The sequence below is a fragment of the Theropithecus gelada genome, chromosome 1, assembly GCF_003255815.1.
Source record: "Theropithecus gelada isolate Dixy chromosome 1, Tgel_1.0, whole genome shotgun sequence".
Taxonomy (NCBI): Eukaryota; Metazoa; Chordata; class Mammalia; order Primates; family Cercopithecidae; genus Theropithecus; species Theropithecus gelada.
Window position 1 is genome coordinate 48564935 of NC_037668.1, and position 26597 is coordinate 48591531.

At 37.7% G+C, this 26597-nt stretch overlaps 1 protein-coding gene across 5 annotated transcripts in view; it reads right to left on the bottom strand.

The window, feature by feature from the left end:
* The window catches only part of EIF4G3 (eukaryotic translation initiation factor 4 gamma 3), a 379715-nt gene that overhangs the window by 184338 nt on the left and 168780 nt on the right, over nucleotides 1-26597 (bottom strand). For 4 of the 5 annotated variants that reach the window (XM_025384549.1, XM_025384551.1, XM_025384552.1 and 1 more), the window contains exon 5: nucleotides 10374-10469. In XM_025384549.1, the coding sequence (XP_025240334.1) occupies nucleotides 10374-10403 (30 nt within the window). In that variant the 5' untranslated portion in view covers nucleotides 10404-10469. Of the gene's footprint in view, nucleotides 1-5296; nucleotides 5330-8860; nucleotides 8975-10373; nucleotides 10470-26597 lie in introns of all 5 variants that reach the window. The other variant, XM_025384544.1, reaches the window with a different exon arrangement.

Consider the following 26597-nt stretch of genomic DNA (forward strand, 5'->3'; position numbering starts at 1 on the left):
ACCGCGGAACCCCGGGGGGGGGGGGTGTCGGGGGCCGGAGGGCCGCCCCCCCCCCCCCCCCCTGGGGAAAACACGGGGCCCCCCCAAAAAAAAAAAAAAAAAAAAAAAAAAAAAAAAAAAAACTACAGTGTTTTGTCCTATGAACACTTTAAAATACCATTTCCCTGATCTTTCCCATAATGAAAAGACTACTTAGTCATAGTATATAACCAACACTTAATCTCTATTGTGAAACCCAAAAGTAAAATAAGGACAGGAACCTAAGTAACTTTAAACCAGAACTACACAGATTTTAATGACCAAATACTTAAAGTAAACAACACAAGCCAGAATCCACATTATACCAAGTGACTTGCTATAATTCTGTGTGTACTTTCTGTTCTTTCAGTTTCTAATTACCTTGGGATTTTCAAGCATCAGTACAAAAATAGTTGACATATTTCTAAAGCCAAGAGTGTTTTGCATATAAAATGACTTAGCATTTCTCGTTTTATCTTTGAAGAAAACTGTAATTCTAAAAGCTCTTCAGTTTATAAAATGCCAAAAGAATAGCACATCCTCAACAATCTGAAGAATCTCCACAAAAGACAAAAACTAATAGTAATATTAGGAAGGCGATGGGGCTGAAATAATCCTAACTGCAGCATGGTGCATTTGATTTGTGTGGACTCAAAAAGAGCTCTAGCCCTCCAAACAGAGTTACAAGACCTTCTAAATAAAAGAAGTTCCAAAAAATACACTCAAAGCAGTTTCTTGATTTCATTAAGAACAAAGAAAACGTTTACCATTTAAAATCTTGTTATTTTTTGTTTACTTGAATTCAGGTTAACTCTATCTTACACAGAAAAAATATTTAAATTCTAGATTACTAAACTGGGTGATGTTTTCTTTTCACAAGCAATTAATTCCAAAAAGCCTACCTAAATAATTACATAGTTTTTTGCAACAGCTATAGAACATACTTTGCAATTTTTACTAAGCATCAACAAAAAATTATTATATTTGCTATTGGAGTTTAGAAACAACAATCATTAAAAACATCATCCAACAACAAATTCCTTCAAAAAATAAATTGAGATCAAAGCATGAAAGCATGTAAAATGATCAGAAAGGTAGCCACTGATGAATAATGCAATAAAGGACAAAAAAGAAATCTATTCACTGGCCAAAGCAAACTACCACAGACGAAAAAACCATTTGTGCCTTCAATTCCACTTTAAGTCTTAAGCATGTCAAATCCAAAATATCCCAGAACATGAGGGTTTTCCCTTTAAAAGCATATTCTCTGTATACCACTCAATGTTTGTTTCCTCCAATAGCTTGCATTTCATTATGTAAGTCTCTATGTCTTGTTTTGTATTATGAGCAACTCCTCTGTAAATCTTTCAGGGTTTAGGTGCTACCTGACTTTAGATCTGAAGAGAAGATACTGTGAAATACAGATTCAGTAAGCGATTCTCAAATGGGAAATGCTGTCACTTCCATGGAAATGTACAGCGGTGTTTTTGTTTTGTTTTGCTTTGTTTTCTAATTGTCACTAGGGAAATTCTACTGGCATTTAGAGCCCAAAGGATACTAAATTAATTGTATTATATAGGGCAGTTTTGATAACTGCTTATCCCACTCACATGCCAATACCTATTCCGTAGTGAAACAAACTAAACTGACCCCACATCTCCTGTGGATGCTATACCATACATAATGCCGGTTCAGTTAGCTCTGCTCAGCTATGCCACTTTCAACCCCATGTCTTTCTCCTCCTCTATTCAAGGTAATTACTGTTGCTGCCTGAGGCAAGAGTACAGACACCCTTATTCAATTCTCTGTGATATCATGAAAAGAATTTAACTGGTGTTCAAGAAAAAAAAGGATAACAAAGAAAAAAGTGCCGGCTACCTGAATTTTCTGAATTAAAAATCATTCCTCTGGGTTTATGCTGCATCTTAGGAACTCACCTCCAAGAACTATTGTTAAACAATAATTATTTTTCTTGGTAATAAATAAATAATATAATAAACATTTATAATATTTTTTTTTCTTTTGAGACAAGGTCTCACTCTTTCACCCAGGCTAGAGTACAGTGGCACAATCACACCTCACTGCAACCTTGACCACGTGGGCTCAGATGATTCTCCTACCTCAGCCTCCCAGAGTAGCTGGGACTACAGGCATGCACCACCACGCCCAACTAATTTTTGTATTTATATTTTTGTTTTGTAGAGATGAGGTATCACCATGTTACTGAGGCTGATCTCTAACTCCTGGGCTCAAGTGATCCACCTGCCTCAGCCTCCCAAAGTGCTGGGATTGCAGGCATCAAATGCCGTATCTGGCCTATACTTCTATTTTTAAAATAATCAAAACTAGCCATAAATTCATGAGAATTATCATACAGCTAAACGACTAATCTGCTCTTTACTGAGTCATACTGCACACGAAAATGTGGGCTGAAATCAATCTTTTCTCACAGAGATTTCTGAACATTTTCCCCAATTGTTGGAATTAAAGAAAGACAAAATGTACCACATAACTTTAAAGCTCATAAAAAAGTTTTCTTAGAAAACAGAATTTCCCAAGGCTCATTACAAATGCTTAAATACAGTATCCTAATTTTAGAACCACTATTATCGAACACAAGTAGCAGAAACACAACCTTAAAGTTTGTGCTATTTTCATTAAGAACCTAAATTTTTTGATCAACAGTCTTTAAAAGAGTTACTAGTCTTAATAAGAAATGCCCAGGCTATTTAGTAATCTGGATCTTTTTTGTTTGTTTGTTTTTGTGTTTTGAGATGGAGTCTCGCTCTGTCGCCCAGGCTGGAGTGCAGGTATGATCTTGGCTCACTGCAACCTCCGCCTCCCAGGTTCAAGTGATCTCCTGCCTCAGCCTCCCAAGTAACTGGGATTACAGGTGCCTGCCACCATGCCCGGCTAATTTTTGCATTTTTAGTACAGATGGGGTTTCACCATGTTGGCCAGGCTGGTCTTGAACTCCTGACCTCAAGTGATTCACCCACCTCAGCCTCCTAAGGTGTTGGGATTACAGGCGTGAGCAACCATACCTGGCCTATTAAGCAATATTGTTTTTGTTTCAAAATTCACTCATCATTCCATCAATCTACAGAGTAGAAAATCCAACAAAATAACTGTGGCCAGTGGTAATGTTAATTCCTTCTACTTATACTTTACCTTAAGCTATCTGAAATGACTTATGAAATAAACCAAGGTTTGAAAAACACAAGCATGTGAACAAAGAAATTAACAGGTGCCTTACATAAAGGAGCTCAGAAAACATTTTCGCCCTAATTCCTTTTGCAGTTATTGCACAAATAGTTTCTTTTCATTCTGCTTCTTGAGCAAAGATCCCCAATGTCTCTCTCTTTTAGGAGTATTTGCCTTGTCCCTGGATTAAAATTTAAGCCATGCCTCTATGGCCCTGGACTAAATTTTTAAATAAAATTATAAACACTCTTTTACACAAGAAACTAGTATTTTTATTATTAGTAGTCATAATATTAATCATATGTCCTAGTTACTATGTGCCAAACACCCTGATAATCATTTTATTTTCATTATCTCATTTACTTTTCATAATAGTTTCCTTTTTTTGAGACGGAGTCTCACTCTGTCACCCAGGCTAGAGTGCAGTGGCGCGGTCTCAGCTCACTGCAAGCTCCGCCTCCCGGGTTCATGCCATTCTCCTGCCTCAGCCTCCTGAGTAGCTGGGACTACAGGCGCTCGCCACCACGCCCGGCTAATTTTTTGTATTTTTAGTGGAGAGGGGGTTTCACCGTGTTAGCAAGGATGGTCTCAATCTCCTGACCTCGTGATCCACCCGCCTCGGCCTCCCAAAGTGCTGGGATTACAGGCGTGAGCCACTGTGCCCGGCCCATAATAGTTTCAACATGGTATTATTGTCTCCATTTTACAGGTGAGAAAACTAAGGTGGAGAGCAGTAAATGATTTATCCAAGAACCCTCGGTTATAATATGGAAGAATCAAACCTAGGTCTAGCTGATGGCAAAGTCCATCTTAAAGTATTAATACTTTACAACACTATCTCTGAATTAAAAAAAAAAAATACCCCAAGGTTTTATTTCATTATGAAACCCAAACAATAGCCATCCACCTCATGTAGCCATCCTCCTGCAAAGTACCTTTAATAACTCAGATTTGCTTTGCCTTTACAGTCTCCAGATTGGAAGGACTACATTTTGAGAAATAGAGTCAGGTATTAAATCACTCAAGACAATGGAAGCCTTCAACTAAACAATATCCACTAACTCAGTAATAAGAATTCTAAATATGATAACACAGGCAAATACTGGTAGTATTTACTTTATCCAACCATACTTTGTTCCATAACAATCATATTAAAGACAGCTACCACTTACTGACTGCTTGTTTTGTGTCAAATGCTTACACTATTTCTATGGCAGAGATATTAACTCCATTTTACATATGAGGAAACAAAGATGCAGAAAAAGATTTGCCTAACCAGCTGGTTAAATAGTAAAGCTTGTAATATGAACAGACTCTAAACCGAAGCTCTTTCAGCAGAAGAAAATGTTTCAGAATACCCCATAAAAAGCTATTGGGGGTTGGAGGGAGAACCCTGAAAGTCTTTCTGTCTTGCCACCTCTAAACAGATTCCTACTAAATGACAGTGTTCACATACATACTTTTGAAATTTTGCTTTATACAATTATTTCATTTAGAAAACCAATAGGATAAAGTTATTTAAATTAATTAAGGTAGCTATTTTCTCTGTGTCCTAAGTATAAAAATAATTCTATCCAGCAAATGGATGTACACTATTTTTAATCAATTTATTACTAGATCTAAGTTAGTAACTGAGTTTAAGTAGTTTTAGAAATACTAATGCTATTTTATACACATCAATACAGGTTATATCAGAATGTTAACAGAAAACCCATAGAATGCTGCCTGCTTCATTCAGTTAAATTTAACTTACTACAAATATCCACAAAATCTATAAACACTTAATATCTCAATTTTTCAAAATTGTAAAATTTAAAAACAATCTTTGTTTGGCAAGAAAAAAGAATGTAGCATTTTTTAAATGTGCCATAAACAGAGGCAAACGGATTTGTTAATAACAAAATGCAGTGAGATTAATGAAGGACAAAGAAAGTTGAATTAGATCAGATAAAAGCTACTCTTGAAATGAGTAATTTGAGTAGTTCTATGGGATGGCAGCATTCTAAGAGTCAGCAGCTACTAAAGCCCCCACCTATTAGTTAAGGGTGATAGTGAAGGGGCAAGGGTACAGTACCTGATGATGGGGAGGTCGAGGCCCCGCTGCAAACTGAGAAAAGGAGGGAAAACAAACACAAAAGGAAGGCACAAATAGTCAGAAACACCACAACAAAAACCAAAATTTCACACAATATGCCAAAAGAAAAAAACCCACAGCGGGGAAATAAAAAACAACACACAAAACAGTCAAAGCTTTGCTGCAGGACAGTGACAGACAGGTACTAAGATTCAACAGGTTAACACCACTATCAGAATAGTTTGTCATTTATCAGCTGGGAGAGAAACAGGCTATGCTGTTAGGCATGTAAGGTACTCTCTAATAGGACTATTTTTTTAAAAAACAACAACCCTAAAATAAGGCAAAAGAAAATTTGAAAAATTAAGTGGTTATATTAAGACAAACGTGAAAATCAAGTATGCTGTATGTAACTGATACAGCTGGAGGAAATGAGAAAGTTTTTACATTACAAGACCTAACCAGGAGATAATTACGAAGTCCAGCAGGAAGTAAAAAATGTAAAAGGATTAATTGCAAATTTTCTTAAGTTAAATGGGATATCTTATCCATGAAATGGAAGTTTCAATATCTTAATTTCTTAAGAGTTAAAGAAAATTTTTTTTATGACTTTACACACACACACACACACACACACACACACACACTTAAGTTTAAATGCAGTTAACTAGTATAGTTTAATACAAGGCATGTCAAGGCAAACAGCTAGTAAAGAACATCAGTCTCTAACATGATTAATCCAAGTGGTATTCTTATAGGCTTGAGAAGAAAAAAGAGTAAATAAGTCAAATCTCTTAATTACTATAGACAACAGCAAAGCACTGTGTATATGTACCTATTGTTATCTAAGAATAAAGCACAAAGAAATGTAATTCCTCAGCTAAATCACTGAGTACTTGAAAGTGGCTAATGTATATTCCAACCCTTCCACTAACTTAGAATAAAAGAAAAAGTTTTTTCACCTATGTGAATTTTAACTGCTAAACCTCTAGGATCAAATAATTCACCCGGCCAAATTTGGGTTTGAATACATTTTAACTGAAAGGAACAGACAAAAATATTGGGGTATGTAGAGCCATATTCTGGATACTAATACATTAGCTATTGTAATGTTAACCATCCTCTTCAATAGTAAAAGAAAATATTTAGAAAGCAGTGTTTAATGTAAACCATATACAGGGTTTTTATCTAATATATTTAAGGAGCTAAAATATATGTCTTTGGCTGTCTTAATTCCTCTATAGAGACTTCCTTCTGTCAGCTTAACACTACAGATGAATTAGATTGATGATTAAGAAACAATCTCTCATGATCAGCATTTAAGTTATGTGCAATACTGATTTGCAAAACATTTGGAATTAGTTCCCCAACTACCATTAGTTCATATTTTAAAATTTCAACAAATTACAGTAGAACACATGGCCACAATGTAGGAGACAGCTGAAAACATCTCTGTCAAGAATTCACCTCAGAAGCTAAAATGTCACCTGTTGTTCAAGTAATGAAAAGTACATTAATGACCTATAAGGTTGGGTTATGTTAGGTCAGCCATCATATTTGGCTAATCAATATAATACAGCTTTTCAGAATGATGATAACTGGCAGCTACAGTTCTTGCAGAAAATTTTCTCTTCAAAGAAACTGAGGTCTTACATTTTCAGTTTTCCAATTAGGAGAAGAAAACATCATACTTCTACTATGGACAAGAATAGGCAATACCAGGCACGTGGTATGAAAGTCGGGAGTGGAGTATGAAATGTTTCTTCCTGACACTTCTGAAGAAACTGGAAGAGAGGGGCCATGTTACAAAATTAACCTGAGTATGGCAGTACCTGTCTTATCACTGTTCCACAGAAAATGTCCCATTTTCAAGGCTCTAAAATAAAAGCTAAACTTTGTACAGTTTGAATGTTCCAGTCAAAAGAGAACTTTCTATGAACAAGAAGAGTATCTTATAAAATTACACATATATAAAAACAAAAGCAAGAAAGAAAATCCCAACTTAAGTTAGTAGAAAGTGCCCTAGGAAAGTACCCTAGTCTATTTTGCACTAGTCACCATTGGCTATTGAGTTTTTCATTTGAAATGACAATAGTCTTAATCCTATGGGTAGCTGTAAGCAACAGAACAAACTGTAGTCGCTGCTGGCTCATGTTAAAAATAGAAATTTTTCTTTCTTTTTTCTTTCCTTTTTGTTAAAGAAGGGTCTTTAAGATGGTGAGGACTGTAGATATAAAGGAAAGCGGCCTTCTGTGAACTTGCATCCAATGTTAATGCCACCCACCCACTTACTCACCCCTTCTATGCACAGTTGGTAACTGAGCATGGCCAACATAACACTGATATAATTTTGACACAATACCACAAATTATAAAAATAACCAATGGTTAGAGTTACTACAAAAGCCAAACTGTCTCCCTCTCCAAATTAAGTATTTAATAGCTTCACTACTTTAGACAGGCTATTAAAAACAACAACAACAACAACAACAACTAACACTGTTTAAAAGTTCCAGTAAAACGAGAAAATGGAACAGATAGCTTATCAGTGTTTTTATTATTTTTAAAAAAGATTTTCTTTCCATATTATGAATTTAACTAAGATTCTAAGCATCAAGTAGAAAGACAGGCACAAAGATAACCTGAAGGAGGGAGGGAGGCCATTTGAAGCCAGTTGGATTGCAAAGGCAGCTGTCCAGGGAAGAACAGAAAAGCCTAAAACTGTGCAATTGCCAATGGCCTATTAATGCAGAAATAGAATGGAGTAAGCTTTAGCTGCTCTACAAAGCCACAGGAAGAGGCCCTTCCTTAATGTAACAGCTTACCTCTCCTCACCAGTTGGGACAGCTATGAGATGGATGAGACTAGACTATGACAACTTGGGATGTAAACAGAAAATGCAATCGTGCCAAATTTCAGACCCCAACTTCACCCTCCCAGTGCCAAAAAAACAAAACAAAACAAAACAAAAAACACAACGGCAACAACAAAAAACCCATAACAAAATAAAGAAAATCAAACCTAAAACAAGAAGCAAGAGTAGTCTGGAGTCTGCTAGTCTTGCACTTGTTTTAGGGTATGTAATGGAATGTTATGTGTGGGGTTTTTAGTAATGGGGTGGGTAATGGTCACTAGCAGAGCAGATGGCAAAAACTGTATAGAGAATAGTATCTGAAGAGTTTATGACCACAGAAAAATGGCTGACAACTACAGACAATTTCCTCCTTAATATTCAATTATAAAATTGAAAGGGAGTAAAAAGAAGCCTTGATATTTATCTTTTAAATTCAAATTTATCTGAAAGGGATATCTCACTTCAAGTTTAAAATAAAGAAAAATCTAAACCCCCAAATTCTTCCTGACTAATTCCCAATAGAGAACACCCACCCAATTTGTTATTCTTTTCCCCACTATGCCTGGCAGAAACTGCCATGCTAGGTTGAACTTTCAGAGAGGAAGCAATCAATGCATTTCTGTTCATCAGCCAATAAATGGATGTGGTCAAAAATATTAAGTGCCAGAGGCACCACTGCCTGCAAGAAGTACAGTTTGTTATATTGCTTACAATGCAGTATTTTATCCAGCCTCTTCCAGCCAAGGACCTGTAAACGGGAGTCTGTTCCAAAACCTTCCTCCTCTTCCAGTTGTCTGTGCAATGTATTGGCACTGTTCTGCTGGGCTGTCAAAAAAACTGGTTTAGAGATGCAGCTCTTCAGTCAGGTTCTGCGCCAGTTCTAACCATGTAAATTTAATTCATTTTCTTTTTTGATAATCAGAAAAGAGGGGTGGGGGCATAGAGAAAGAGGGCCAAAGAATTCTTTGCAATAGGAGCTTACCATAATGTTCCATGTTTAATTATTAGAACCAGGGCCTACCTAAATTGATCTGGTGAGATCTCAGACCCAAGTAGTCAAGTGTACACATCCCTGAACCACTCTCATAACAAAACCTGTATCAGACATCTTATTGACTATTTCAGCAAAAAAAGAGACAAGCAAACAGGCAACTAGGACCAAAGTCCCACCTCTTTAGAATGGTTCCTCCACCCACTGGGGAGAACCAGGATCTAAGAACAGCTGTTGGAGAACAGGGCAACAGGGAAACGGAAAATAGAAAAAGGATAAGAAAGAGATTACATTTTGGTGTAGACTATGCTCTCCTAGTTCTTTGAGTAAGTCTTTGGTACATTTAAACAATTATAAATTCATGCATAAAACGAAATGAATAGGAGCTAATGCAATGAGGTATTCCTGCACTCCAGGCAAAAAAGCAGGGGCAGAGAACAAAAAGAAATCCCTGTATTCTGAAGAATACACAGAGCTGAGGTACAAAGAGGGATGTGAGATACACAATGTGAGATGTTACAGAAGCACCTTCTAGCCAAAGTTAATCATGCAGGGCAGGAAACGATGTTCTAAGGAATGGAGAGCTGAAGCCACTGTATACTTTTGTGAAACAAAGGATGAACCTTGTGTAAATTCTCAGTCTTGGCAGTACTTACTGCAATTCATGTAAAGGATGAAAAAAGAGGATGATAGCATTTACATTTGTATCACAATTTATTTACCATTTGAATAAATGAATACACTCACTGGTATATGTCATGCACATACCCACACCGTCAAATGGTGAGAACAGACCTAATAACACTGATTGAAAAGTCCTGCTTCCTCAAACCACTGGGATTTGAGAATTTAATTAGTGAAATTCAGTTTACTCCTAAAATCATTGTACTTTACTCTTACCTGAATTTTGAACAGTACAACTAACAAAAATTATAAGCTAAAATAAAGTAAACTTGAATGCAACCAGACTTAAAAATCATGCTATAGAAAAGTATTAAAAGGGGGTGGGGGGCTAAAAGCTCCACCTCTTCTTTTTCTCAATAAATTTAATTATTGCTACAGGTAAGGTCTGAAAATACAAAGCTAACAAATAATAGTAGTCGTCGTAATAATAAATCATCTTTGGAAGAAACTTCCAAAATCCAGTAAAAATATTTGGCAAAGAAACCCAAGCCACTACACACACAAACACAGGTAGAGAAAGTAATTTGCTACAAGCTTCTGCTTACTTACCGGAGAACGGGTTTGAGGTTGTGAATTCATTGTCTGAGGGGCTTGAGGGTATACCAGCGTGGTTGGACCTGCATTCTGTCCAGAGGGATAAGGCGTCTGTCAAAGAATGGCAAGAACAACATAATATTTTGAAAAAAGATGGCATGGCAATTCAAGTTCAAGATGTTTTATAAAAGTTTATAGAAGTGGTTATTAATGTGGTTTACAGTTCTACTTTTTAACAATTTAACTTTATCACAATATCCAGTAACTCAAAATCAAGTGCAGTTCCTTTTTTTTATTTTTTCCTTTAATTAATGAACTGGGGTCTCGCTCTGTCACCTGGGCTACAGTGCAATGGCGCAATCATGGCTTGGTGCAGCCTCAAACTCATGGTTTTAAGTGGATCCTCCCACCTCAGCCTCTGGAGTAGCTGGGACTACAGGCACACAGTACTGTGCTGGACTAATTTTTTTTCTTTCTTTCTTTTTTCTTTTTGCAGAGACAGGGTCTCACTTTGTTGCCAAGGCTGGGCTCAAACTCCAGGCCTCAAGAAATACTCCTGCCTTGGCTTCCCAAAGCGCCTGAACAACTTTTTAATTTTTTTTAAGAGACAGAGTCTTGGTATTTGCCCAGGCTGGTCTCGAACTCCTGGGCTCAAGAGATCCTCTCGCCTCATCCTCTTCAGCAGCTGGAACTACAGGCAAGAGCTTCCTTACCAGCTAGTGCAACACTTTTTAAGTTACCATAAATCTCCTGATAAAAGGACATCACCAACCCAAAATCTAGGTGTAATCATTTTTCTTTTTTTGTGCATTAAGGCATTTTATTTACAAGTACGTATTATGTTGCTAGAAAAAGTATCCCAGAACTTTCCCTCCTGTGTGTTTCACCTTGCCTCTTCAAGGTCTCTGATGCCAGGTAAGGTTGTCAGTGCAATGAAACAAAACCGACAGGATGAGAGCAGATTATTCTGCCATTTTTTTCTAGATCTTTGAGTTGCACATCATATCTCAGGCTGATCACTCCACACTTATTTAACCTGCCTGTGAGGTTCCCAACAATTTTTCCCTGCTCTCTGATCATCAATGATTTCAAATTTGCCAATGTAAATTGCCTTATCATGCCTCATCATCATGGTTAGAAGGAAAGCATGACCTAGTAAGAATCTGGTGGTTACCTCTCTATTCAGCATTGTTGACGCTCCTGAGAGCATCAAGCAGAACATTCATATACACAACTGTGGCAGCACAAAAAGATGAGGGAAACACTAGGTACAATTATTTGAAATTATCAATGCAAAGAGGACCTACTGTGAATTCATCTAGTTCTGAAATGGATAGCCCAAACCACAAACAATATCAAACATGGATGAGAACACTTGCTTTTGCTATGGTGTGCTTTCCTTGAAGAAGATATCTCAGAGCCACAATTAGCAGTCTACACAGTTAACTGTTACATATTGCTGTAATCTTGCCAAGACTTACATACCTTAATCCTTTTAAATGATCCCATAAAAATTAATAACCAATAAGAACCTTATACAAAACCTTAGAATAAGTGATAATGTAATACACACGGCTAATTTACCATATATTTTCTGAAAATAAAAACATAAGCTTTTCATTGCAAATCCATGCCAATTGTTACTTTTTTTTTTTTTTTTTTTTGAGACAGAGTCTCACTCTGTCACCCAGGCTGGAGTGCAGTGGCCCGATCTCAGCTCACTGCAAGCTCTGCCTCCCGGGTTTACGCCATTCTCCTGCCTCAGCCTCCCGAGTAGCTGGGACTACAGGCACCCGCCACCACGCTCGGCTAGTTTTTTTGCATTTTTTAGTAGAGACGGGGTTTCACCGTGTCAGCCAGGATGGTCTCGATCTCCTGACCTCGTGATCCGCCCGTCTCGGCCTCCCAAAGTGCTGGGATTACAGGCTTGAGCCACCGCGCCCGGCCCAATTGTTACTATTAAACTGTGTGCTATTCAATATTTTTTTAAAAAAATGCTTGTAACGTATTTAAAATGAAATGCCACCAAGAACAATGGACATATACTCACACAAGACTTGGACTGAAATCCTAACAATTGCTACTGAATACCGTTGTTAGTTTGGGCAACTCATTTATCTTTCCCATGAATGTAAACAGGAACAACACACATACCTCTCAAGGCAGTTTGTGAAGATTAAATGAGATAAAGTAAAATATTCCCAAAGCACCTTTATTTACCACTATCCCACAGCTATGAATGAGGAAACCAAGGACTGAAAAATTGAAGTACCTTACCTAAGAAAACAAAGTAAATAATATATCTGGAAAGTATTAGCATCTGTTGACCATTTAATGTTTAGCCGGATCACCAATTTTAAAGGAAATATTTGACAGGATTCATCATACCTTCCAAATAACAAAACAAAACAAAATTTCTTTTTCTTTTTCTTTATGAGTCATACAAAACAAAATTAATGGCTTCATATTAGACATACAGGCTATCTGGCAATCTTTCAACATGGTAACCTTAATATAGCCATCTCTGTAGCTGACACTAAGGTTCAACATCAGATTGATTTCCTTTCCTACTCTAGTTCTACTAAATCTAGCCACTAACCTAAAAATATGGCAGCAAAGTATCTCATGTCTATCAAATAATTAATAAATGGGTCAAACACTACCTAAAACTTATTCAAAGTTTTCTTATCAACGATTATTTACAGCACTGTTTCAGACACAACATTTATGTGTATGTATCACATTCAAAATCTGAAAGGCTGCAAGTTTGACTATTTTAACTTAAAAAAACATGAGGAATGAATTTCTTATTAATTCTGGCTCCACTGAGATAGGGAAAGTATTTCTTCAACTTCTATTAGAGAATTTGGATATAGTTTTAAAAGAGAGCACCAATTTCATTCTTCATTAAATTTAAAAAAAAATCAAGTATTCATAAGGTCATTTCTCAGTAATGAGGCTCTTTGATCTTAGGATATATTTTGACACTAATTTAATTTGGAGGTATTCTGAAGCAGGAATTTCTAAATGTCAAGATATTAAATATAACATTGAAATATATCACTTACAAAAACATAAAGAAATGTTGCCTCTTTCTATACTTCAAACAATTAGAGGAACACTTTGTTCTCTCATAGTTGTTGTACTATTGAAATAGAAAGGGAATCCATAGTATTTCATTGAACATGCTAAAAATATACATGACAACCTTATTTGACTTCAGTCAAAATTTTAACAATATTTTCAACACTCAAGCCAAATAAGGCAACATACAGCCAACTGAAAATGCAATATGTGAATTGGCAGTCAAAGATAAAGTTCTTCTGTTCAGAAAGAACACCCTCCCTGATTACACATATGGCTGGGGCTCTGTCAACAATGTTCCCAATGCGCCTTTTTCCAGATTATATCCTTGCTCTGAAAATGATTACTAAAAAAACAAAAAATTATTTTCTTATGTCTTAGGCTTTCTACTCTAAAAAGACTAAAAAAATAATAATCAAGTACTTCTTCTTCTTCTCATATTTACTTTGTACATATGCCAAGAGCTAATTCAGACTCTGTACACAAGTAGTTTCATCAAATGGAAAGCACAATCTCTAATGCAGCCACATACAGAAGTAATTGTTCTGTCACAATGTATGCCATTATACCATTAGCAATATGGAATGCTTAACAGAGGCACATGACAAAGAAATTTTGCTGATAGATCATTCAATGATCGTTCAGAGCATTTTTCCATTCTCTATGGATGCCTTTAGAAACTTCTTAGGAATGGTATGACTTGTTACCTACCATTGCTGTAAGCAGTGCAACTGTAAAAGATGCCTCTACTCTTTTATCTCTTCTCTTCATTTAATGATTTATTCTAGAATAATTTCCTTAATTTACTACCATGCTTTGTTGAAAAATAATGTAAAAGTTTCAGTGGGAACATACTTTGACCATGTTTCACATCAAATGCATAGAAAACTAGGGACAGATCAATGAATAATCATTTCAATAATAATCAGAGCTTCTGTTTGTACTTTCCCTTTTCAAGTAATTTCAAAGTCATCACAAAGATTTACTTCTCCAAGGACATATGGATGAACACACAGAATTTACACTGCAATCCAGTATACTGTCCAAGTTGATGAGTTACAGACATCTGTTCTCATTTCCATTATTAATTTTATGTTTCAATAAACCTTTTTTAATACTTTTTATATTGGGGGAGATAAGAACGCAATAGTGACAGCAAACCCAGCAAACGATGTAAATTAATAATGTTACTGAAGAAAAGCCAATTACAACAGTCCTTATGGTGTATATATAACCCTTAAATCCCTAATGATGATGTTAAAAGCAGTGATTTGGACAGTCAACCACAGGTAGAAATGGTGAATTCCATTATAAGACAAAACAAACTAACACAGCATATCAAGTATAACAAGACTCCAGACGTGATGGTTTTCAAACCACAGACATGCGAAAAAATAAATCTACATTTCCTATTTTCACAATACAGTACAATGGACTTAAGCTAACAAAAATAATTATAACATAAAACATTTATTTAGCTTTTACTAGGTTTCAGGTACTATTATAAGTACTTTATATAAAGTCAGAGATGACATGCCATTTCTCGTTTTAAGATTCGGCCATCACCTAAACTAAATTCTGCCATAAAGATTAAACTCAGTATTGTACACGCTGTATGTGAACAAACATAAATCTGACTAAAAAACTAAGCTGCCAACTTTTCAAAGAGCTATAAAGGGCCAGGTGTGGTGGCTCATGCCTGTAATCCCAGCACTTTGGGAGGTAGAGACAGGCAGATCACCTGAGGTCAGGAGCTCAAGACCAGCCTGGCCAACATGGTGAAACTCTGTCTCTACTAAAAATACAAAAATTAGCTGGGTATGGTCGTGGGCACCTGTAATCCCAGCTACTTGGGAGGCTGAGACAGGACAATCGCTTGAACTCGGGAGGCGGAGGTTACAGTGAAACAAGATCGTACCACTGCAATCCAACCTAGATGATAAAAGCAAAACTTCATCTCAAAAAAAAAAAAAAATCTATAAGGTAATACCGAGTACATTTTAAATATGCTTATCCTTTTGATTCTATGATTCCACTTCAGGGAACTCACTCTGTGAATATATTCACAATGGGCCCTTCCTAAAAGAAAAAAAAAAATACTCAAAAACAAAAAAACTGGAAATATTCTAAATGTCTACATATAAAAAAGGTGAGATTATGTACTTAGTCACTGAGAGAATATAGAATAATCTTTAAAATGAATAAAGTCAACATACACCATGGAAAGATGTCCATAATAATATCAAGTGACAAAAGCAAATTGTAGAATTTTTAAGTATAAAAAGACTCTGTCTTAACTTTAAAAACTAAACATATGCACATAGTACATATATCAACCAACGAAGATAAACGTCTTAGAGAAATATGTAGCAAATTTTAAACTGACTACTTCAGAGACAGTTATAAAGAGTGTACAGGATACAACTTATAGGTTTTATTTCATATACTTCTATATTATGTCCAATGATCAGCAGGATTATTTTATAATAAAAATTTAATAAAGAAAACCTCTGTCCTCCTCCAGCTTCTCTTGCATGAAATACAAACATGCCAAGCAAGCTGGGTGCAGTGGCTCATGCCTGTAATCCCACTTTGGGAGGCCAAGGTCAGAGGATCGCTTGACCCCAGGAGGTTGAGGCTGCAGTGAGCTATAATTGTGCCACTGTACTTCACCCTGGGCAACAGAGTGAGAACCTGTCTCGAACAAACAAACAAAAAACAAAGCAAACCAGAATATCCAGTAGGAAGTCTGCTGTTTTATAGAGCTCTAAATAATTTTTGATAATAAAAATTAAATCAACAGCATTAGCAGAAATCTAGCACAAAGAAAACACTGTGCTGTAGGCTATGTGCGTAAATAAGGCCTAAGACAGATGATTGTTTCACTTATTTTAATCTTTTTTTTTTTTTCTTTGAGATGGAGTCTCACTCTGTCACCCAGGCTGGAGTACAATGGCGTAATCTCAGCTCACTGCAACCTCCCCCTCCTGGGTCCAAGCACCTCTCCTGCCTCAGCCTCCTGAGGAGCTGGGACTACAGGCGCCCACCACCTCGCCCAGCTAATTTTTTGTATTTTTAGTAGAGACGGGGTTTCACCATGTTGGTCAGGCTGGTCCCAAACTCCTGACCTAAGGTGATCCACCTGGCTCAGCCTCCCAAAATGCTGGGATCATGGGCGTGAGCCACTGTGCCCAGGATACTTATTTTTAATCTTTAAGAAGTTTATTACTAAATCAATAAAGAAATATAGATGTAAGAAGCACTTACTCAGCCACAGTGTATAATCCTTTGCAGTCATTAAAAAAGATACAGAAGAACATTTAATGATATGGAATGAGTAATACAGAGAATGTTGAAATAAACCCACATATATGCAGAAGGTATTAGAAACATTTCAAATTAGTAGAAAAATACCAAAATTAATAAATTGTGTTGAGAAAACTAAATAATCATTTAGAAGAAAGATGGTTAACCATCCTCAACTCATTATACCAAAAGAAATTCTAGATTGATTACAATGTTGGAATGAAAAATTTGAAATTGTAAAGGGGCTAGATGGAAATCTATCTCTATCATCTTAGAGCTGGTAAAGACTTAAAATCTGAATAAGACTACATAGCTATACCAATAAGTTTTAAAAATAGGCTATTCCTATTAATTCATACAAGTTCTTAATTCTGCTTTAAAATTTCTCTTTATAAACTTCTTTCTCTTTTTGCATATATAAGTGTGTTTATTCATTTTTCTTCTTTTATCCATGGAGACACGGTCTCGTTCTGTCACCTAGACTAAAGTACAGTGCTACCAACACAGCTCACTGCAGCCTCAGCCTCCTGGGCTCAAGCAATCTTCCTGCCTCAGCCTCCAAGTGCTAAGATTACAGGCACATAACACAACGCCTAATTTTTAAATTTTTCGTGGAGATAGGGTCTTGCCAATGTTGCCCAGTCTGGTCTTGAATTCCTGGCTTCAAACAATCCTCCTGCCTCAGCCTCCCAAAGTGTTGGGATTATAGGCGTGAGCCACCACATCCAGCCCCGTTGATTCTCATTAGTAGATATTATAGGGTACAAATTAAGAGAGAGAAACTCTTCCACCTAACAAATGTTTGACACTTAAATCTGGCCAGAGTAACAAAAATAGCACCTTAAAGTCTAGACCAAGTACCTTCAACCTCTTAAGAATTGTTCTCTTCCTCTTCTTTTTTTTTTTTTTGAGACGGAGTCTCGCTCTGTCGCCCAGGCTGGAGTGCAATGGTGCGATCTCAGCTCACTGCAACCTCTGCCTCCCAGGTTCAAGCAATTCTTCTGCCTCAGCCTCCCAAGTAGCTGGGACTATAGGTGCGTGCCACCACGTCTGGCTAATTTTTGTACTTTTAGTAGAGACGGGGTTTTACCATATTGGCCAGGCTAGTCTCAAACTCCTGACCTTGTGAACCGCCTGCCTTGGCCTCCCAAAGCGCTGGGATTACAGGCGTGAGCCACCCCACCCAGCCAAAAATTGTCTTCTTAAGCGCTACACAACACAACCAATGCAAATAGAACTTTCTGTGATAATTATAAATGTTCCATATTTACTCTCTCTAAAATGGTAGCTATTAGCCACATGTGGCTACTGAACACTTGAAATATGACTGATGAAACTGAAAAAATAAATTTTTATTTAAATGCATTTTACTCAATTTAAATTTTGTGGTAGAAAACATGTAACAAGGCCTGGTGCGGTGGCTCATGCCTGTAATCCCAGCACTCTGGGAGGCCAAGGCAGTCGGACCACGAGGTCTAGGAGTTCGAGAGCCTGGCCAATATACAAAAATTAGCCGGGCATGGTGGCTCATGCCTGTAGTCCTAGCTACTCAGGAGGCTGAGGCAGAAGAACCACTTAAACCCAGGAGGCGAAGGTTGCAGTAAGCCAAGATGGTGCCACTGCACTCCAGCCTGGGTGACAGCGGGAGACTCTGCCTCAAAACAAAAAAAGAAAAGAAAAGAGAAGAAAACATGTAACAAAATTTACTATCTTAACCACTAAATATACAGTACTGTTAAAAACTATATGCACATAATACAACAGATCTCTAGAACTTTTTCATCTTGCAAAAAACAAACTCTATAACCACTGATTTCCATTTAAATTGTATTTATATACATTTTAATCACTTAGAATGTAAATATCCATATATATAGCCCATGGCTAACATACTGCACGGCACAGGTATAGAAAACTGTTAATTTCCATGTTTTGCTTTTACGAGTTCTATATTTTATATCACTCTAAACTTCTGCGACTCTACTTTTATAGAAGTACAACAATATCCAACGAACAAGATCACAATATAAGACACTGGAGACAGTGGCAGAGACCTATCACTGAATTTCCTACGCAGTCTTAAGCATAGCACTTGTTTTCCTCAGCTAATAAAGACTAAAGCAGTAAGCTACTGATTATCAAAGTGTGGTCCACAGTGTCCTAGGCATCTCTGTAATGCTACTAAAGCAGGTGTGGGAGGTGAAATATTTTCATAATATAAATACTAAGATGTTACAGGCCTGTGCTGATATTTTCAACAATGACAGAAAAGCAAGGTGGATGTAGCTACTAGTAAATCTTACATATATACTCAGGAAATCTGAGATTTCACTAAGTAAATCTTATATATACTTAGTGAAAATCAAGGCAATGATAGTCATTGTATTCTTCATCCCTAACCCTTCATGACAAATTAAACTTAAAAAAAAATTAAAGGAAAAAAAAGAGCCAGTACTTAAGAATGTCACTTTATTTAACTTTTAAATTTTTCTATTCTACAGATAATTGACAAAAGAATGTCACTTCTTTAACAGAATGTATCACTTTTTAAGTTGAAATAATTATAGACTTACATGGAATTTGAGAAATAAAACAGAGATCCCATATACTCTTCATCTAGTTTCCCTAATGGTAATATCTAACTACAGTACAGTACAACAGCCAGAAAAACCGCATCGATACAATCCACCAACCTTATTCGGATTTCCTGAGTTTTACTACAGATGCATGCACACACATCTGTGTGTATATTTAGTTCTATGCAATTTTGTTACATGTATAAATTCATATAACCACCATTACAGTCAAAATACAAAAAATTTCTTGTCAAGGATCTGTGGTATTACCCTACCTATTAATAGCCACAAACATCTTCCTTCCTGCCTCACTCCTCTCCCTTGACAACCACAAATATATTATCCTCCATCTCTATAATTTGGTTATTTAAAGAAGTTATATAAATAAAACAATATACTAATAAACTTTAGCACACCTTTTTAGTACACCGTGTTGATCAAGTGAGAAGACATAAAACAGTTCTGAGGTAAATTAGTAGTACTAAGAAAAAGCACATGTACCACCATTAGAGTCACAAACTGAACTAGCCACTTTTTCATGCAATGCCATTTTACTTGAAAGAATGATAAACTATGCTTATACACATGGGTATGTGCAGACATTTTTATTAGTAGATGCAATGCATATAGTATTGAGAACCCCAAAGAGTTCTATTTAAGAGTATAAAGGGATATTGAAGTATAAAAGTTTGAGAACACTGGCCTATACTGATATGAGACCTACAAGTTTTCCTCCTTTACCTCTTGCTGTTTAATTATTAAACATTTACATTATCTATCCTTAAGTTTTTGTCTTAAAAAAAAAAATCCAACATTCTCATTCCTGAGGGTTTCAGGACAGTCCTTTACCATCCCATATTTCCACAGGTATGGCACATTATTTTATTGTGACCCTAAAATGATTTCCCATTCACATTGCTTAGAGGCACCTGCAACCTCATGAGAACTTTTCTCCCCAAATCTGTATAATTAGTGCACATTTCAAATCCCACTGCAATAAAATGCTTGAATTAAGAGAAACAGCAAAAATTCTATTGATGCATATCTGTTTCATAAAGCAGGACACTTTTTGCTTCAAAAACATGTGTATCTGCTTCAAAAACACAAGACATCAGAAAGACAACAGACGGCCGGGCGCGGTGGCTCAAGCCTGTAATCCCAGCACTTTGGGAGGCCGAGACGGGCGGATCACGAGGTCAGGAGATCGAGACCATCCTGGCTGACACGGTGAAACCCCGTCTCTACTAAAAAATACAAAAACTTAGTCGGGCGAGGTGGCGGGCGCCTGTAGTCCCAGCTACTCGGGAGGCTGAGGCAGGAGAATGGCGTAAACCCGGGAGGTGGAGCTTGCAGTGAGCTGAGATCCGGCCACTGCACTCCAGCCTGGGTGACAGAGCGAGACTCCGTCTCAAAAAAAAAAAAAAAAAAAGAAAGACAACAGACTACGATGATCCAGGTCCACATCACCCCATGAAAACACCAAGTGAACAACATACTGACCAAAGTACCTTTGTAAAAACTCAAGAAACCAGTTAAGAACCTGGAGAACTGGAGAACAGAAGCCACTAGGATTCACAAAGAATAAAGTTTTGTGACTGAACGACCAAGCTCCCCATCCAGAACAACAAAAAGCAGGGAGACAGGATTAACGTGCAGCTCCCACTTGGATGGACAGAAGAACGTGGAGATTCACACCATAGACTTTTGCTCCAAGAACCACCCACAGGAACATATCGGGAAAACAGAAAGAATCCACAGATCCTCTGAAAGAAGTAGCACACCGCTGCAAATTCCACAAGACAGGTGAGAAATCGTGAGTTCCCCAAGTGTAACAGTAGGAAAACCTGCCTCAGAACACACATTCCCACTGAAAAAAAATGAAAATCCAGATTACAGAAGGATTTAACTTTACCTAGAACTGAAGCAGATTTAGTGTGGGATATGAAAGTAGAAGCAGTAGCAGGAAGAGCTTTGCAGGCACTCACATTCTCCAGCTAGAGTCCAGGAAAGCTATCCCTGACTATAGCTCACAGGGGCCCTCAGGGAAGGAAGCCAGCAGAATTTGGGAAGGGGTCACAGGGTGAAAGAAGCTGCCAACTCATCTGTGTAATAATTTCAACCAGACACAAACTCTCTCAAGCAGTTAAGAATCTGCAGCAGCCAACTGAGTATGCCCAATCAAGAAAAAGCCACACTCAAAGCAATATAGAAAAAAATTTAAAATATTAAAATAAAGAACAATAATTTGTTAAGGCAGTCAAGGAAAAAAAAATTTTAATGTATATATGTATGCATATTTAGAGGTCACCCTTGCTCCAATCCCTCCTCATTGATGTCAAGGTGGGAGGAATCCAACTAATTCTAAGAAGCTCCATCATGACAGAAGGAAAAGAGTGGAACTTGTTTGCATCATTCTGGCTTGTCTGGGGGCTGCTCATGGGACTGATTTCTGTTTCACCTTATGCAAAGTTCAGATGGGAAGAGTGGCTGAGTTGAGAGCTACAGAGATGCTGCCGACCTGCCAGTGCTAGGGGGACAAAAGACAAATGGCAGAGGAACACGACAGAACATCTAAGATGCCACTCTTACATCAAGGCACCTAAATGCACTGATACATCCCAGGGATCTGGGGAAAAGTGTTCACATAGGTCCAGTGAATACACACACACAGAAAAGGTCTACAGGACCTTAAGCCTTCACACCAGGCTGATACTCCTGATGTTACCCATCATGGAATCAGTCCACAAAGATTAGAAGAGCTGGCTATTTAAGTGCTCAACTTTCAACAAATATCATAAAGTATAGAAATCGGGTGGGCACAGTAGCTCAAGCCTGTAATCTCAGCACTTTGGGAGGTTGAGGCGGGCAGATCACCTGAGATCAGGAGTTCGAGACCAGCCTGGCCAACATGGTGAAACCCTGTCTCTACTACAAATATAAAAATTAGCTGGGCATGGTGGTGGGTGCCTGTAATCCCAGCTACTTGGGAGCTGAGGCAAGAGAATTGCTTGAACCTGGGAGGTGGAGGTTGCAGTGAGTCAAGGTCATGCCACTGCACTCCAGCCTGGGTGACAAAGCGAGACTCTATCTCAAAATAAAAAAAAAAAACAAACAAAAACAAGTTGTTGTTTTGAAAGAATTATCACTGGTGGAGGCACTGGCATAGTACGTGTGTCCATGGTTTATTGGTTGTTGCTAATCAGGAATTGCAGCACTGACAAAATTCAGTTGTTTTCAAGGATGTTGTGATTGTGGCTGTCTGGCCCAGTTCAAAAGTTAAAGACAAGTTCCTGGGGTATTTTGTTTTTATTTCTTTTTAACTCTTATAGGTTCAGGAGTGCAGGTGCAGGTTTGTTAAATAGGTAAATTGTGTATCACAGGGGTTGCGTGTAGATATTTTGTCACTCAGGTAATAAGCACAGTACTTGGTAGGCAATTGTTTGATTCTCACACTCCTCCCACCCTCCATCCTCAAATAGGCCCCAAGGTCTGTTGTTCCTTTCTTTGCATCCATGTGTACTCAAGTTTAGCTCCCACTTGTAAGTGACAACATGCAGTATTTGGTTTTCAGTTCCTGTGTTAGTTCTCTTAGTATAATGGCCTCCAGCTCCAGACAAACACTTTTTTTTTTGGTATGGAGTCTCACACTGTCACCCTGGCTGGAGTGCAGTGGCACAATGTTGGTTCACTGCAACCTCTGTCCCCTGGGTTCAAGCAATTCTCCTGCCTCAGTCTCCCTAGTAGCTAGGATAACAGACGCACACTACCACACCTGGCTAATTTTAGTACTTTTAGTAGAGACGGAGTTTTGCCATGTTGGCCAGGCTGGTCTCGAACTCCTGACCTCAAGTGATCTGCCTGCCTCGGTCTCCCAAAGTGCTGGGATTATAGGCATGAGCCACCATGCCCGGCCTCTAGACAAAGACTTTTAAACTGTCCTAAATACACTCAATAAGCTAAAGAAAGAGGGTGGGAGGGAGGACAGACCTAAATGAAATAAAAAAAAAAAGATATATAAATAGAGAATATCAACAGAGAGATACAAATAGTTTTAAAAAAGGGTGGGGGAGGAAGGGGAAGAAGAAAAGAAACAAATTCTGGAGCTGAAAAAATAACTGAATTGAAAAATTCACTAGAAGAGTACAAAAGCAGGCTCTAATAACAGAACAAAGAATTAGTGAACTTAAAGGAAAGTTATTTGAAATTATCCAGTCTGAGAAGCAAAAATTAGAAAGAATAAAGAAAAGGTAACAGAACCTAAGGGACTTATGGGACACCATCAAGCAAATCAATATTCACATTACAGAAGAAGAGAGACGAAAAGGAACAGGATTATTTCAGAAAAAATGGGAGAAAACTTTCCACATTTGAAGACATGGATATATGATAGCAAGATACTCAATGAACCCCATGTAGGAAAAAAACCAAACAGACCCACATGGAAACACACATTCAAAATCTGAAAAGTAAAAGACAGACTAGGTACAGTGGTTCATGCTTATAATTGCATCACTTTGGAGGGATCAAGACAGGAGATCAAGAACAGCCTGGGGAACATAGCAAGACCCTGTCTACACAAATTTTTCTTCTTTAAGGTAAAACACTATTAACCTTAGACTATTGAGAGCAGCAAGATAAAACCGAATCATGACAAGCAAGGGATCCTCAATAAGATTATCAGCAGAAACTTGTAGACCAGAAGGTAGTAGAATGACATTATTCAACATGCTGAAAGGAAGGAAAAAAAAACAACAACCACCTTATCACATGAGAATTCTATATCCAACAAAACCTTCATTCAAAAATGAGGGAAGAATTAAGACATTCCCAAATTTCAAATTAATGAAATTAATAAGCTGAGAAAGTTCATTACCATAAGACATGCCCTATAAGAAATGACAAAAGATTCTTCAAATTGAGAAGAAAGGAACTAGACAGTAACTGAAAACCATATGAAAACATAAAGTTCTCCAGCAAAGATAAATACACGGGCAAATATATAAGCCTCTATTATTAAAATTTTGGTTCATAAGTCTAGTTTTTATTCTTTTACAGGATTTTAGACAAAAGCATAAAAATCTAAGGGCATACACAATATATAAAGATGTGATTTGTGATGTCAACAACAAAGTTGGAGGGGACAAAGTTGGAGGGGCCTGAGGTGCAAAGAAGTACAGTTTTTGTAGCCAACTGATGTTAAATTGTTATCACCTTAAAATACACATTTATAACTTCATGATTTTACATGAAATCCCTCTGATAATCATCCCAAACAAATTCCGTAGACTACACATAAAATGAAACAAAAAGAAAATCAAAATGTGTCACTACAAAAACTCAACTAAGCACAACAAAAGGCAGTAAAGGAAGAAATTAGGCAGACTCTTAAAAAAGATATTTGTGGCCAGGTGTGGTGGCTCATACCTGTAATGCCAACACTTTGGGAGGCTGAGGTGGAAGGATTACTTGAGCCCAGGAATTGGAGACCAACTTGGTTAACATTGTGATACTCAACTCTACCAAAAATAAATAATTAGTTGGGTGTGGTGATGTACTCCTGTAGTCTCAGCTACCCCAGAGGCTGAAGCGGGAAAATCACCTGAGCCCAGAAGGTCAAGGCCATGATCGCATCACTGCACTCCAGCCTGGGTGACAGTATGAGACCCTGTCTTAAAAAAAACAAAAAAAGGCCGGGCACAGTGGCTCATGCCTGTAATCCTAGCACTTTGGGAGACCAAGACGGGTGGTCAGGAGTTCAAGACCAGTGTGACCAACGTGGTAAAACTCCATCTCTACTAAAAAATATAAAAATTAGCCAGGCGTGGTGGTGTGCGCCTGTAGTCCTAGCTACTCGGGGACCTAAGACAGGAGAATTACTTGAACCCAGGAGGCAGAGGTTGCAGTGAGCCGAGATCACGCCACTGCACTCCAGCCTGGGTGACAGAGCGAGGCTCTGTCTCATTTAAAAATAAATAAATAAATAAATAAATAAATAATAAAAGAAGATATTTCCACACCCATGTTCATATCAGCATTATTCACAATAGCTAAAAAGATGGGGGCAACCCAAGTGTTCACTGACAGATGAATGGACAAGCAAAATGTGGCAAACACATACAAAAAAGTATTATTCATCCTTTAAAAAGCAGCGAATTCTCACACATTACAACATGGATGAGCTTTCAGGATGTTATTCTAAGTGAAATAAGCCAGTCACAAGAAAACAAATACTGTTTGATTTCACTTCTACGAGGTACCTACACTATGGCAAATCACAGAGAAAGAAAATAAAATTGTCGTTAGCAAGGGATGGGGAGAGGAGATAATGGGGAGTTAGAAGTTTAGTATCCTTAATCCAAATGCTCCAAAATCTGTAAATTTGTGAAAGCTGGCATGAAACAAAAAAATTTTAAAACCTCATTGGAGCACTTGAGATTTTCAGACTAGAAATGCTGAACCTGTAAATAACGTAACTCCAAAATTCAGAAAAATCTGAAATCCAAAACTCTTCTGGTCCCAAGCATTCTGGATAAGGAACACTAGATCTGTCTTTAATGGACAAAAAGTTCCAGTTTTGCAAGATGAAAAGAGGTATGAAGATACACAGTGTTGATAGTTACATATTTTTTTTTCCCTGAGACAAGGTCTCACTCTGTTTCCCAGGATGGAGTGCAGAGGCATAATCATAGCTCACCACAGCCTTGATCTCCCAGGCTCAAGCGATCCTCCCACCTCTGCCTCCCAAGTAGTTGTGACTACAGGTATGTGCCACCACACCCAGTAATTTTTTTAAAAAAATCTTTTATAGAGACAGGTTCTTGCTGTCACCCAGACTGGTCTCAAATTCCTGGGCTCAATCAATGCCCCTGTATTGACATCCCAAAGTGCTGGGATTACAGGTATGGGCCAAAGTGCCCAGCCAAATGTAAATGTTCTTAATACCATGGAACTATAAACTTAAAAATGATTAAGGTGGGCTGGGCAGGGTGGCTCACGCTTGTAATCCTAGCACTTCGGGAAGCCGAGGCGGGCGGATCATGAGGTCAGGAGTTCGAGACCAGCCTGGCCAACACAGTCTCTACCAAAAATACAAAAATTGGCTGGGCGTGGTGGTGGGCACCTGTAATCCCAGCTACTCGGGAGGTTGAGGCAGGAGAAGGTTGCAGTGAGCAGAGATCACGCCACTGCACTCCAGCCTGGGCAAGAGAGCTAGACTCCTTCTCAAAAAAATAAATAATAAATAAATAAAATAGATAAAAGGTTAAGGTAGTAC